The 14920-nt window shown below is 41.2% G+C and overlaps 1 protein-coding gene across 1 annotated transcript; it reads left to right on the forward strand.

Annotated features, from left to right (window-relative positions):
- The first annotated feature begins 961 nt into the window (after window positions 1-961).
- LOC114184539 lies at window positions 962-2131 on the forward strand. Its single transcript, XM_028071847.1, has 3 exons — window positions 962-1073; window positions 1170-1267; window positions 1418-2131. Exons 1-3 carry the CDS (start codon window positions 962-964, stop codon window positions 2129-2131), a joined length of 924 nt encoding a protein of 307 aa, XP_027927648.1.
- The last annotated feature ends 12789 nt before the right edge of the window (window positions 2132-14920 follow it).

A 14920-nucleotide genomic window follows, 5' to 3' on the forward strand; every position in this document is an offset into this window, starting at 1 on the left:
CTCTTGTGGTGAGAGTAGCAGGAGGCCTGAAACTCATTAACGGCTAACCTTGTGTGGGGGGGATTGATTCATTGTAACACTTGTAACGCATAGCTCGGGGGTGAGCAGAGGTATCCACCACAAGTGCAAGCATCCACTGAATCTAACCAGATTATATGTATCCGGATGAGTCGAGTCAGAGTCTAGTGTATTGCTTGAGAAAGTCATAACATGTTGGATGATTTACAAATACTGCTTGGATTGGGTGATAGTATGTGACTGCATGATAAATTGTTTTCTACTCTAGCTTACCCTACTATGTGTTTTTGTATGTTCTGGGGTGTGGTCTTTTCTTTTGCAATGATCATCAATTTGTTGATGTGAGCAGAGGTGAGAGCTCCCCGTAATCATCAGGGTGATGGAGGTTCCGCTGCATAGTCTGCTTGGACTGGATCTATTCTTTTTGGGCTTTCTTTTTAGACTATGGCCCATGTATTAGTTTGCTTTTTAATTTCCTTTTGGAATTATTGTTGAATGTTGCAACTAGTTTAGTTTTGGCATCGTGGTGTGCCTAGGATATTGTAGGGGTTGAGTTTAAGACCGCAGGACTGCACTACTATACTATTTGTGTGTGACGCTTCCTTTAATTACGCTTATTAATTAAATGGGACGTTACATTTATGGTATCAGAGCGGTCATTCCTTAGGTCTGTGGACTTGGATGTTCGCTTAGCTTTCTCTGTGTTTCTCTGAGTGTTTTTAGTTAAAATCTTGTTTTATCAAGCCTAACCAAGTGATTTTCTGTGTGCTAGTGAACTATGGCACCTCATCGTAGGACCTCCCAATCCTCTAAAGGCGACGTACCCGATATCGCCAGAGCGATTGAAGCGATGGTAGCTGCTATGACCCAACAGAGCACAACTATGATGCAGCAGCACGAGGCATCAATGAAGCGATAAGCAGCGTTGCATGAGCAGCAGTAGATGGTGATGCAGCAAATGGAGGCTGCTAGGGTAGTTGCGGAGGATGCTCACAGGCAACATATGGAAGCTCTCCGACAGTTGGAAGAGAACAAGACGGCTGCAACCGCTTTCGGTCCGTAACCACGACCTACAGTTAGGGAGTGGAGCCTGGAGGACTTTTTGAAGCACTACCCCGTGAAGTTTAACGGAAAGACTAGCACTGATGCAGCAGACCAATGGCTGAAGGATTTGGAGCGCATCTTTGATGCGAAGATGTGCTCAACGGAGAACAGGCTGGCTTTCACAGTATACATGCTCACCGGGGAGGTTGAGCGTTGGTGGATTAGCATGAAATCCATCATGGAGTAAAGGGGAGAACCTGTTACTTGGGAAGCTTTCAGAAGAAAGTTTCTTTCTGAGTACTTTCTTGACAGCGTCAGATATGCCAAGGAGGTGGAGTTCCTCCAACTCACTTAGGGAGGGAAGTTTGTAACAGAGTATGCTGAGAAGTTCAAGCACCTCAGTCGCTTCTATACACTGCCATTTGATGAAGAGTGGAGATGCCACAAGTTCGAGAATGGTCTTCGCGACGATATTCGCTTGATGGTGGCCCCATTATCCATCAAGGACTTTGCTGCTCTGGTGCAGAAGGCCAAGGTGATGGAGAAGATGAAGAACGAAGTGGAAGGTCAGCGCCCACAACAGCCACAAAGGATTGGTAGACCATTTGGGTCCAAGCCCAGACATGAGGAGCGGAGGAGACCGTATGACAGACCTCACCATCAGTCTCAGGGGTCTAGGAGCCTTCCTCCCCAGCAAGGCCGAATGCAGTGCTACACATGTAGGGGCCCTCATTTGCGGAGTGTCTGCCCACGCATGGAAGGCTACCGTAGATGCAACAATTATGGCAAGGAAGGCCACTTCGAGAAGGACTGTCCCACCCTTGCCAGGACAGCGGCACACCCTCCAGTACAAACTCCTACCCAGCACCAACAGAGGAACAAAGGCAACAAGCCTCAGGCGATGGGTAGAGTCTACTCTATGACAGAAGCAGAGGCTGCAGGCTCAGGTAACCTTGTTATAGGTTATTGTGTTATGTTTGGGATGAGATGTTGTGTGTTGTATGATTCTGGAGCGACACACTCCTTTGTGTCAGATGCTTGTGTGAAAAAGTTGGGTTTGTCGGTGTAGTGCGAGCTTGTGGTGTCTATTCCGGCGTCGGGTTTGGTCAGGACGTCGTCCTTGTGTGCAAGGTGTTCGGTGGAGGTAGAGGGACGCAAGTACAAAGTAAATATGATATGCCTACCTCTAATAGAGCTGGAGTTGATGTTAGGAATGGATTGGCTCTCTGCCAATCGCATTCTTATAGATTGCCAAGAGAAGAAGTTGCTTTTCCCCGACTTAGAGGAGGCTGAGTTGTTAACATCACAGGGGGTTGTGAAGGAACTACAAGCGGGCGCGCAGTGTTACATAGTCTTCACACATCTAGCAGTGGAGAGAGGAGAAGACTATCATACCAGTGGTACGGGAATTTGAAGATGTGTTTCCAGATGAAGTGTCAGGGTCGCCTCCCAATAGAGAGGTGGATTTTTCTATTGACCTAGTGCCGGGAACTAGACCGGTGTCGATGGCTTCGTATCGTATGGCTCCGGCAGAGTTAGTGGAACTCAAGAGATAGATAGAGGAGTTATTGGGGAAACAATTCATTCGACCAAGTACTTCGCCATGGGGAACACCAGTATTGCTAGTGAAGAAGAAGGATGAGAGTTTACGTCTGTGTGTGGACTACAGGTAGTTAAACAAGATGACCATCAAGAACAAATATCCGTTTCTGAGAATTGATGACTTGATGGATTAGTTGCAAGGGTCATCCGTGTTCTCAAAGATTGATTTGCGATCAGGGTACCATCAGATATTGGTAAAGGCTGAGGATGTACAGAAGACGGCCTTCAGGTCCCGGTATGGACACTATGAGTACGTGGTTATGCCTTTTGGTGTTACCAATGCTCCTGTAGTGTTCATGGATTATATGAATAGGATTTTCATACCATTCTTGGATAAGTTTGTCGTAGTCTTCATAGACGACATACTTATCTATTCCAGGACTTAGGAGGAACACGTAGAACACTTGAGGTTGGTGTTCGGTGTCTTGAGAAAGAAGCAACTATATGCCAAGTTGTCCAAGTGCAAGTTCTGGATGGATGAAGTTCATTTTTTGGGGAACGTGATATCTGCACAGGGGATTGCAGTGGATCCAACGAAGGTTGAGGCAGTGGTTAAGTGGGAAAGTCCCAAGTCAGCAACAAAGATCAGGAGTTTCGTGGGTTTAGCTGGCTACTATAGGAGATTCATAGAGGGATTCTCCAAGATAGTGGCACCTCTGACACAACTTAGTCGAAAGGATCAACCTTTCACTTGGACGGACAAGTGTGATGAGAGCTTTCAGGAGCTTAAACGGAGGTTGACGAGTGCTCCTATATTAGTTATCCCAGATGTGAGTAAACCTTTTGAAGTTTATTGCGACGCCTCTCATCTGGGACTTGGTTGTGTTTTGATGCAAGAAAAGAAGGTGGTGGTGATGAAGGATTATCTTGTTCCTTTTTAATATTATTGAATATGGTGTGAGTTGATTAAGAAAGCTAAGTGAAATCCCCACTGGACATTAAGATAGCAAGCTATCTAGATGTGAAGGTTCCTTTCACAAAGCTCAAGAGAAGAAGATGATGGATTGATTCAAAACAAAAAGGAAATGGAAAGCACATAAACCATAGAAAACCAAGAACAATTAAAGGAAGAAGAAAACATAAAATGGAAAGGGAAGAAATGGTAAAAATGTGAGAAGCACGCCACTACAAGGCTAGGCTAGAAGCCATGGCAACCTTGAAGATGAGTGGATGTGTGCCGCCACTTGCTATGCAAGATAAGGCTTAAAAGTTTCACTCCCAAGGGAGGAAACTCTCACAAATGGTTGAGACACAAGAGTGTTTTTACTTCAAAATGTTCAACCCTTTTACATGTCTAGGAGCACCCCTTATATAGAAGAGTTTAGGGGCCTCTAAGCAAATAAAAGATACCTAAGGATGTCTCTACAAAAACCTAACCCTAGCTTTTAGAAACTAGGTCAAATAAGGTTACAAAAATGAGAGACAAAAGAGCCAACTATGGTGTGTGCAAGGCTAATTTCGTTCTAGCACAAAAGGAGACAAAGAATGTGTCTCATATGTCTCCAAAAAGTGGCCAAAGTGTGCTAAAAACAAAGGAGACCAAAGGTACATAGGTACACTTGTTTTATGCCTTTTACTTTATGCTTTATGCCTTTGCTTTACTCTCTCATCCACATCATTTATGCTCCCCAATCACCATGCGCCACCTAGCATTGCTTTCTTACTCCTAATTAGCCTACAAAGCAAATAAACATAGATTAGCATGTTGGCTTAAGTCAAGTCAACTATAGTCAACAAGTCAAACCTAGTCAAAGGTCAACAAGTCAACTAAAGTTGATTCAACTAAGTCAACTTAGGGAATCAAAAAATAACAAACACAAATGAAAGGGATGAAGGATTAGTGAACTTCCTTCCTAAACATGCTTAGTCTTCTTAAGCATGTGCCTTCATCCTTGGTTGGGGTCAATCCTTCATCATCCTCCCCTTCTTGGAGAGAATTTGACCACAAATTCTTTAAGCCTTTGTAGATGGAGCTTGACTTGATTTGGAAGAGGTTTTGCGCCTCCCTTTTATGAGCTCTTGTTCCATCTTTTCTAAGGGTACTACCCCTACCTTTGGTTAGGCTATCCCTCTTTTCTAGACTACTCTTCCTCTCTTGCTTATGCTTTGGGCCTTCCTTTTTGGCTTGGGAAGAGAAGGAAGAGTGATGCACATCTTGCTTTGGAAGAATTTTTTTGTAGGCAAGTAAAACCTTGGTGAAAACTTGCCCCTTTTCTTTTTCTTCTTTATCTTTTCTTATTATATTTCTATCCTTATTAACTTCTTGAGGTGATAGAGGTAGTAAAGTTGTCTTTTCCCCATTTTTGAAGAAAATGTATTGGTTGGTATAGCCATCATGTAAAGTTTGTTTATCAAATTGCCATGGCCTACCTAGTAAGATATGTGTGACTTCCATGGGAACAACATCACATAGCACCTCATCTTTGTAGCTTCCTATAGAGAAGTTAATTAGGACTTGTTTATTGACATCTATTTCTCCCTCTTTACTTATCCAAGCAAGCTTGTAGGGCTTAGCATGAGGAATGGTCTCTAAGCTAAGCTTTTCCACCAACCTTGTGCTAGCTACATTGGTACTACTTCCTCCATCAATAATTAGAGAGCAAACCCATTTGTTAATTTTGCACCTAGATTGAAAAATGTTTTCTCTTTGAGTTGGCTCAAGCTCACTTTGATCTTGACCTATCATGCGCCTTAATAACATAGGGTCTTTCTCAAAAATTTTAGTTTTACTAGAGGAAGAAGATTCTTTTGAAAGAGAATGGGGAGATGAGTGTTCACTTGCAACATCATTACTCTTCTTTAAGATCATGGTCCTTTTGGTTGGGCAATTTAAAGCAATGTGATTATAACCCAAACATTTAAAACATTTAATGGAACTTGATCTTTGAGAAGTGGAATGGTGAATGTGATCACTTGGTGACTTACTTTTACTTGGTGGTTCTTTATGAGAGTTAGAAGGGAACTTATCATGTTTCCTTTTATCATTTCCCTTCCATGAGTGACTAGAGTAGTGGTTGGGTGAGTAACTCTTTTTTGCACTTCTTTTTCTTTTCAATTGAATTTCAATCCCAAGGGCAAGTGTGAAAACATTTTCAAGAGTGGAGTACTCATACAACTCTACTTGGTCTTTTATGTCTCTCATAAGACCACTCACAAATCTTTTTATTTTCTCTTTATTAGTTTCTTTTATTTCAACCCTACGCATTTGAGACTCTAATTCTTTAAAGTACTCACTCACACTCATAGAACCTTGGTGAAGCCTTTGGAGCTTCAAAGGAAGTTCCTTCCTATAGGAGGGAGGAACAAATCTAGCGCATAAGAGTTTTAATGTCCATCCAAGAAGCCGCGGGTGGCCCTTGGTCATAATTCTTACAAACTTTATGCCACCAAGTATTGGCATACTCCAAAAATCCTAAAACTACTAGACCAACTTGTGCTTGATCCTTTACATGATTTTCATTGAAAATTTGATCAACTTTAGCTTCCCAATCAAGGAAGATTTTTGGATCACTTCCACCATAGAACTTAGGAATCTTTGGAGTTTGCTTCTCTTGTGATGGGTTGCGCCTAGAATGCCCTTTTTTCCTAACCTCTCTTTCTTGCTCTTTAGCTTCAAGCCTTTAAATGTGCTCTTGGATTCTTAGGTCACTTTGCTCCTTTTCTTTTCTCAATTGTTCAAAGGACTCCTTCCTAGAGAACTCCAAATCCCGAAGTAATCTCATCAATGTATTGTTTTTGTTTAGAGTAGGTGCATTTGATGAACTTGCCATGATTCCTACAACAAAACACTCAAAGCCAAGACAAAATAAATGGATTAGGAGTTAGACAACATGAAAACCGAGACCAATTCCAACCCAAAATGTAACCCAAGTGTTTAGATCACTCTCCCAAAGTAATAAGGCAAGGCTACACTCAAAGCTCCTCCAAAGGAGTGAAGCAAACACTTTTAAAAACTTGTTCAAAACCTTTCAAATGCAAGGCAAGTGATTCGGCCACAACATCCCAAGAGTTTCAAGAAAAGAAAACTACTAAGACAAAACGAAGAACACCTAGTGACAAGCAAGAAAAGCATAAAAACAAGGAAAGCTAAACTCTAAAGAAGAAAAGTTTGAGACAAAACTTTTAACAAGACTAAAACAAGAAAAGCACATTTTAAAGACTCTATGGAAAGTACTTGACAAGCATCTTCAAGTCTTAAATCATGCATACACCAAGAAAGATCATAACCAAGTTAAAGCATGGAACTAATTTGCCAATATCACCCACTTCTCAAGCATGAAACTTGTAGCATAACACTTAGTGAAAAATACACTTTTAGTTCACCAATGAGCAAGATTGCTCTCGGTTTTTAGACAATATTTGGTGCAAAAATTTTCTTCTTTTCACAACTAGTTTCATAAAATGGTGAGAAAGAGTTTTAGGTGGCTTGAACACTTAGTTCCTCAAGTTTTAGGCCAAAATCAATTTCATGAAGCATACATCAAGCAAGACATAAAGTGAAAGCAAGATTCAAATACTTGGAAAAACAAGAATAAGAAAACTTCAAGCTAACATATGACATATGACTCAAGCAAAAGTTAGGCACATTTAAAGACTCAAACATGTAGCTATCATGCATTTAAACTTTTGGAAATGAAGGTCAATGATTAAGCACACAAAGACATGTTATCCAACAACATTTAGGAGTAAGAAGAGTAACAAAAACAGTAGCCAAAACTGTCCAACATAACCTGAAAAACATTGATTCGCGGTGATCTCGGCAGCTCTGACCTTTGCTCACTATTTCAATCATAACTCTCTCCACAGAACTCCAAATGCATTGGTTCTTTTTTTGTTAAAAACTAGACTAACAGAGCTTTCTTTGGACATCAAGAACATAATTTTTGGACCACTGAGCAGGTGCATTTTAATCTTTTAAAATCGTGAACAGTTTTTGCCAGCATTGTTTTTATGTGAACCATTAAAAGATAGCTACACAAGACAAGGTTAGAACATGAAAACACCATATTCAAGGACAACCAAAGCTCTAGATACCAAATGATGAAGGATTATCTTGTTCCTTTTTAATATTATTGAATATGGTGTGAGTTGATTAAGAAAGCTAAGCGAAATCCCCACTGGACATTAAGATAGCAAGCTATCTAGATGTGAAGGTTCCTTTCACAAAGCTCAAGAGAAGAAGATGATGGATTGATTCAAAACAAAAAGGAAATGGAAAGCACATAAACCATAGAAAACCAAGAACAATTAAAGGAAGAAGAAAACATAAAATGGAAAGGGAAGAAATGGTAAAAATGTGAGAAGCACGCCACTACAAGGCTAGGCTAGAAGCCATGGCAACCTTGAAGATGAGTGGATGTGTGCCGCCACTTGCTATGCAAGATAAGGCTTAAAAGTTTCACTCCCAAGGGAGGAAACTCTCACAAATGGTTGAGACACAAGAGTGTTTTTACTTCAAAATGTTCAACCATTTTACATGTCTAGGAGCACCCCTTATATAGAAGAGTTTAGGGGCCTCTAAGCAAATAAAAGATACCTAAGGATGTCTCTACAAAAACCTAACCCTAGCTTCTAGAAACTAGGTCAAATAAGGTTACAAAAATGAGAGACAAAAGAGTCAACTATGGTGTGTGCAAGGCTAATTTCGTTCTAGCACAAAAGGAGACAAAGAATGTGTCTCATATGTCTCCAAAAAGTGGCCAAAGTGTGCTAAAAACAAAGGAGACCAAAGGTACATAGGTACACTTGTTTTATGTCTTTTACTTTATGCTTTATGCCTTTGCTTTACTCTCTCATCCACATCATTTATGCTCCCCAATCACCATGCGCCACCTAGCATTGCTTTCTTACTCCTAATTAGCCTACAAAGCAAATAAACATAGATTAGCATGTTGGCTTAAGTCAAGTCAACTATAATCAACAAGTCAAACCTAGTCAAAGGTCAACAAGTCAACTAAAGTTGATTCAACTAAGTCAACTTAGGGAATCAAAAAATAACAAGCACAAATGAAAGGGATGAAGGATTAGTGAACTTCCTTTCTAAACATGCTTAGTCTTCTTAAGCATGTGCCTTCATCCTTGGTTGGGGTCAATCCTTCATCAGGTGGCCTACTTTTCGAGGCAACTCAAGGTACATGAGAGAAACTACCCCACTCATGACTAGGAGTTGGCGGCTATTGTGTTTGCCTTGAAGATCTGGAGGCACTACCTCTACAGCGCCCAGTTTCGTGTGTTCAGCGATCATAAAAGCCTTAAGTATCTGTTTAATCAGAAGGAGCTGAAAATGAGGCAGAGAAGATGTGTGGAATTCTTGAAGGATTACGATTTTGAGCTTTTGTATCATCTAGGGAAGGCGAACGTAGTAGCTGATGCTTTGAGTAGGAAGACAGTACACACCGCACACCTCATGATCAAGAAGGTGGAACTGTTGGAGAAATTTAGAGACATGAAACTGCAGGTGGAGTTGGAATCAGGATTCATTAGGTGTAGTAACCTGACCATATCTAGTGACTTCCTGAACTCAGTTAGAGAAAGACAGTTGTTGGATGCTAGTCTGAACAGGGTTAGAGAGCAATTGGGGTCAAAAGAGGCAAATGACTTTGCTTTGGGTAATGATGGCATATTGAAATTTCAGGGCAGAGTGTGTGTGCCTGATGATGTTGAAGTGAAGAAATTGATCCTCGAAGAAGGACATAAGAGTCGTCTTAGCTTGCATCCTGACATGACTAAGATGTATCAGGACCTCAAGGAGACTTTCTGGTGGCAGGGGAGGAAGAAGGACGTGGCACAGTTTGTATCCGCCTGTTTGACGTAACAGAAGACGAAGGTGGAGCATCAGAGACCTGGTGGGATCTTACAGCCCTTGAAGATACCAATGTGGAAATGGGACAGCATCTCGATGGACTTTGTGACCCATTTGTCACAAACTTTTAGAGGACATGACACCATTTGGGTCATAGTGGACCGACTAACTAAGAGTGCCCATTTCTTGGCGATGAACTTGAAGATGTCAATGGCCAAGTTGGCCCAGTTGTACATTAAAGAGATAGTAAGGTTGCATGGAGTACCTTCGAGCATAGTTTCTGATAGAGACCCACAATTTACATCACAGTTTTAGTAAACCTTACAGGATGCCTTGGGAACCAAGTTGACTATGAGCTCAGCCTACCATCCCTAGACCGATGGTCATTCTGAGAGGACGATTCAGTCACTTGAGGATTTGCTGCGGACATGCATATTGGATCATTTGGGTCCTTGGGACGAAGTACTGCCTTTGATAGAGTTCACCTACAACAACAGTTTTCACGCGAGCATTGGTATGGCACCATATGAATCTCTTTATGGCAGGAAGTGTAGGACCCCTCTATGTTGGTATCAAGATGGGGAGGCAGTGCTGGTTGGACTAAAATTGTTGGAGCAGACCATAGAGAAAGTGAGGATGGTGAGAGATAAGATGCAGGCTTCTTAGAGTAGGTAGAAGGCCTATGCGAATCGCAAGAGGAGACCCTTGGTGTTCGCGGCCGGCAATCACGTGTTCTTGAGGGTGACCCGGACCACTGGTGTGGAAAGGGCTCTCCGCTCAAGGAAGCTCTCTCCTAAGTTCCTTGGCCCCTATCAGATCACGAGGAGGATCGGGCCAGTAGCTTATGAGATTGCTTTGCCCCCTTAGCTGGCAAATCTTCACTCAGTGTTCCACGTCTCACAGTTGAGGAAGTATGTGTTTGATCCGGCTCACGTGTTGGAAACGGAGGATATACAAATTAGAGAGGACCTCACCGTGGAAATACCACCCATCGCCTTAGAGGAGAGTCGAGTTGAGGAGCGTAGGGGAAAACCAGTCAGCCTTGTCAAAATCATCTGGGATCGGAGGATAGGTGACTCGACTTAGGAGTTGGAGGAAGATATGAGGAAATCACATCCACATCTTTTTACCTGGTAAGTCTTCATTTTCGAGGTCGAAAATTCTCTTGTTGGGGAGAATGTAAAGCCCACTTTATTTTTTTGCATTTTTATTTTAGAGGTTGCCCCAAACTCTTGGACCTAAGGGCTGGCCCAAAGGGAAAACAGACCCTAAGTCTACCTTAATCCTTCCATTCCTCTCACTTTGCAGAAAACACAGCCGTGAACTCTCCCCTTTCGCAACGAGAAGCTCTGCTAGGGTTTGATTCCTCATCCCTGTAAAGTTCGCTCAAAGCTCCTTCCCGCTCAACGTAAGTTATCCTTCGCCTCGTACCATCCCTTCCTTGTCATATTTTCGTGTTTTCCCAGCTAGGGTTCTGTAAGGAGCTCCTCTTATGTTTTGTTCCGCTATTTTTCTAGTTCCCTAAACTGTTCTGGAGCTGTTGTCCTCACTTTTGTGGTGTCGAGGTCCTCTGCTAAACCCTTTCCAGGTAAGGGAAGCTAGAGCTCAGTGTTTATCTCGATTTTATGGTGTTTTGGTTCTGTTTATGAGTTTGAGATGATTGGTCGTCGTTATTATTGCTTGAATATGTTTAAGAATACTAGTTTGGTTGAAAGGGTTATTTGTGCACGCGACAACAGTGGAGAACCCTGATAATCTCATCTAGGCGAGCCAACGTAGCCCAAGGGAGAGTATCATAGGCTAGTCGCTAGAACCTGCGCGAAATGTCGCTCAGGCGACGCGTCTCTATTTTGAGCGAGAGTCCATATGGCTCAGGCGAGAAGGGGTCGCCTAAGCGAAAGGACACGAACGCTATTGTTCCCTCTTTTCGAGCCTGAGCGAGGGAAACCTCTCGCTGGAGCGAGACTCTTCAGCCTGAGCGAGGATTTGGGCGAGTCTGTGCGTTTGTTTGGTTTCCTCACTGATCTTACATGTTTTACATATGTTTTGAATGAATATTTATGTGGTAACATGATGTGGGTGAATATACATGATTAAGGGAGGTTTATTTGTGGTGAATTGTGAGTTTGGCATGATCTATATATGAATTATACATGAGAGGTTGAATACATATATACATATGTTGTCACGAATTTGGCGTGGGCTATGATGAACATTGATGGTTGGTAATCAAGAGGCATGGTATTAGTATGAGAGGAAGCCTTTTACTCATGGTTTGGGAATAACGAGTTGGTATTGATTTAAGATTTGATATAAATGAGGATTGCTTACGGATGTTGGTATGAAGTTCCTATGCATGATATATGTATCTATTTCTTAGTTGTTTGTATATGTTTGGTAAGTGGTCAGTATGTATTTCCTTGAAATCTGTAGGTGAGATTTCAAGGTCGTGCTTCAGTGGTTGGGACGTAATTCAATGGCCCATGTTAGTGGGTGTCCATGGCGGTGCCCCATCTATATAATTTGGTAAGGATTTAAGGTAAGGATTGCATCCTGACACTCTAAGGAGTCAGTTAGTCTCACTTAGAGCGGACTGACTGTTGTGGTGAGAGTAGCAGGAGGCCTGAAAACTCATTAAGGGCTAACCTTGTGTGTGGGGAATTGATTCATTGTAACACTTGTAACGCATAGCTCGGGGGTGAGCAGAGGTATCCACCACAAGTGCAAGCATCCGCTGAATTCGACCAAATTATATGTATTCGGATGAGTCGAGTCAGAGTCTAGTGTATTGCTTGAGAAAGTCATAACATGTTGGATGATTTACAAATACTGCTTGGATTGGGTGATAGTATGTGACTACATGAGAAATTGTTTTCTACTCTAGCTTACCCTACTATTTTTTGTTGTATGTTCTGTGGTGTGGTCTTTTCTTTTGCAATGATCATCAACTTGTTGGATTGAGCAGAGGTGAGAGCTCCCCGTAATCATCAGGGTTATGGAGGTTCCGTTGCACAGTCTGCTTGGACTGGATCTATTCTTTTTGGGTTTTCTTTTTGGGCTATGTGATGAGTCATTATTTTCTTCCATTCCACTAGCCTTTGTGTACCCATTTGACAGTTGTTCAGTGCTTAATTGTTCATCTTTATAGTGTTTTTCATCTGTTGGGCTTTATTAGGTTACTGTTCCGAATTTGGACTAATTTCACATTATTTAGCCTAATTTTCACTTTTAATAATTTTTAGGTATTTGGGTGAAGCAATTTTGGAGCTTGGAAATCAATATTCAGTTGAAGAGAGTCGCCACATCATTTCCACATCATTTCCACGTCATCTGAGTGAATGGGCCAACATTAGAACATTAGAGGCGCAGGAGTGGCATTTTTGTAATTCTGCAGCTCATAATGGCAATTTTATAAATAATGCTGGAAGACATGAGGTGACCACGAGAATAGGGTTTCTTTTCCATGCACCAGCCGCACACTTCATCTTCTACATTCTCTCCAACCACCATTTTCGTTCTCCAAGCTTCCATGGAGGTGCCCCTTGCAGTTTTTCACGTTTTTGGCTAGTTTTTACCGTTTTTATGCACATTTGACAGCACCCATTGAGGGTTTTACGTTTTGAATTCGTTTTCTATCTTGGGCAGCTCGTTTTGTGGGTTTTATACACTTGGAACAACACCCATTAATGGGGTTTTCGTGTTTATATATCACAGCACCGTTTTACATTCTATTGAAGCTTTGAAATCTCTCTTTTTGCTCTTAATTTGCGTTTGAGTTTAGGGGTTTTGAGTTTAAGGTTCTGTTTCAGATTCGAAGTGGTTGATTGTTCCATTTTCCATGTCTAGCTAAGTTTTTCGTATTTGTTCCTTGAAGAAACTGAATTGAAACCATGAGGTTGATGTTTTGCAGTGCAATCCATTCCTATTTTCTCTTCATCCTATTCAATTTCATATCTTTGAATGAAATGGAATTTGTGATGCTTAATCATGGGTCCATGTTTTCCACAATTTTAGAACCCTTATCATGCTTAGTGAGTTCGGGTTCTGTCACAGTTGCTTAATCTGTCTGTGTGTGTGAAATTGAAAGAACGATGTGTGTTATGCTTAATGGCATAATGAAGCTGTGTTAATTTTCACATAGTTGATTAATTCAGATTTCATGAGAGTTAATTGGATAAGATAATTGATTTAGTAACCTGTGATTGGTGGATTTTCAGTGGAATCAAGGAATCAGTACTTTTGAATTGTGTGTTTAATTCAGTTTCACTATTTCTATTAGAATTTAGCAATTTTGTGTGAATTTGCCAACCCCCCCCTTGTGTTATTGTTGTGTTTATCTGGAAATTGAGGCTTTGAACAAGAACATTGGTCGTTGGGAGACGACTTGGTTCACTTTCATATACTGCATTTTATCTGTTTTAATTTGGTGGGGTACGACCTTGATCACTATGGCCCATGTATTAGTTTGCTTTTTAATTTCCTTTTGGAATTACTGTTGAATGTTGCAACTGGTTTAGGTTTGGCATCATGGTGTGCCTAGGATATTGTAGGGGTTGTGTTTAAAACCCCAGGACTACGCTGCTATACTATCTGTGTGTGACGCTCCCTTTAATTATGCTTATTAATTAAATGGGACGTTACAAAAAATATCCTTTAAAATTTGTAATCAATAAAAATAAACATTTTAGAAACTCAATTAAATTTTAAATTGATATTTTAATTTCTTTTTTGTAAATCTTTTAGATGTTTAATATTTTTTTATTGATTTTTTTGTTTATTTAAATCTTTTATGTTTAATTATGTACCACACCTAACCAAACTCAATCAAATAAGTAAGAAATGCATCAAAGCAGCCAAGTATTCAACCTAGGCCGAGTTAGTCTAACTTATACCGGACCTAGTCAATTTAACCATATAAATGATAAACCTCAACGAACATACCAGAGACAACCCAAGTACATGACCCGGGCCGCCATGGTCTCAAACTTAACTGAACAAAGGCTAAAGTAACAACAAAATGGCCAACACGGATAGTACGTGGCCAAGGACGACATCTGACTAGTTAAGAAGTAAACGGATCAGACCGCTCTCGAAGACTTAGTAAAATGGAGGTCCCCGCGTTCGATGGACCTTAAGGGCCTGGGTTAGGGCCCGGGCCCACTCATAACCCAAGCCAAGGTCCGGCCCATTGGATAAACGAAAATCATTAAATGCTCTATAAATACGCATGGACCCCACAAATTAAAGGTACGCATTCATTAATCACTGATTTGACTTTCTGAGAGCTTTGACTTACTTGAGCTTCGGAGACTCTTCTGCAGGTAACCCCTCCTGGGTTCAAGCTGACATGTATCAACCGGGGAGAGACCAACTGAAGAGATAGCGGACTACATGGTAAGGTGTCACTTGTGCCTAACTCATCTTATTTGTTCTCTGCAGAAACAAATTATATTT

Source organism: Vigna unguiculata, chromosome 5, assembly GCF_004118075.2.
Source record: "Vigna unguiculata cultivar IT97K-499-35 chromosome 5, ASM411807v1, whole genome shotgun sequence".
Classification (NCBI taxonomy): domain Eukaryota; kingdom Viridiplantae; phylum Streptophyta; class Magnoliopsida; order Fabales; family Fabaceae; genus Vigna; species Vigna unguiculata.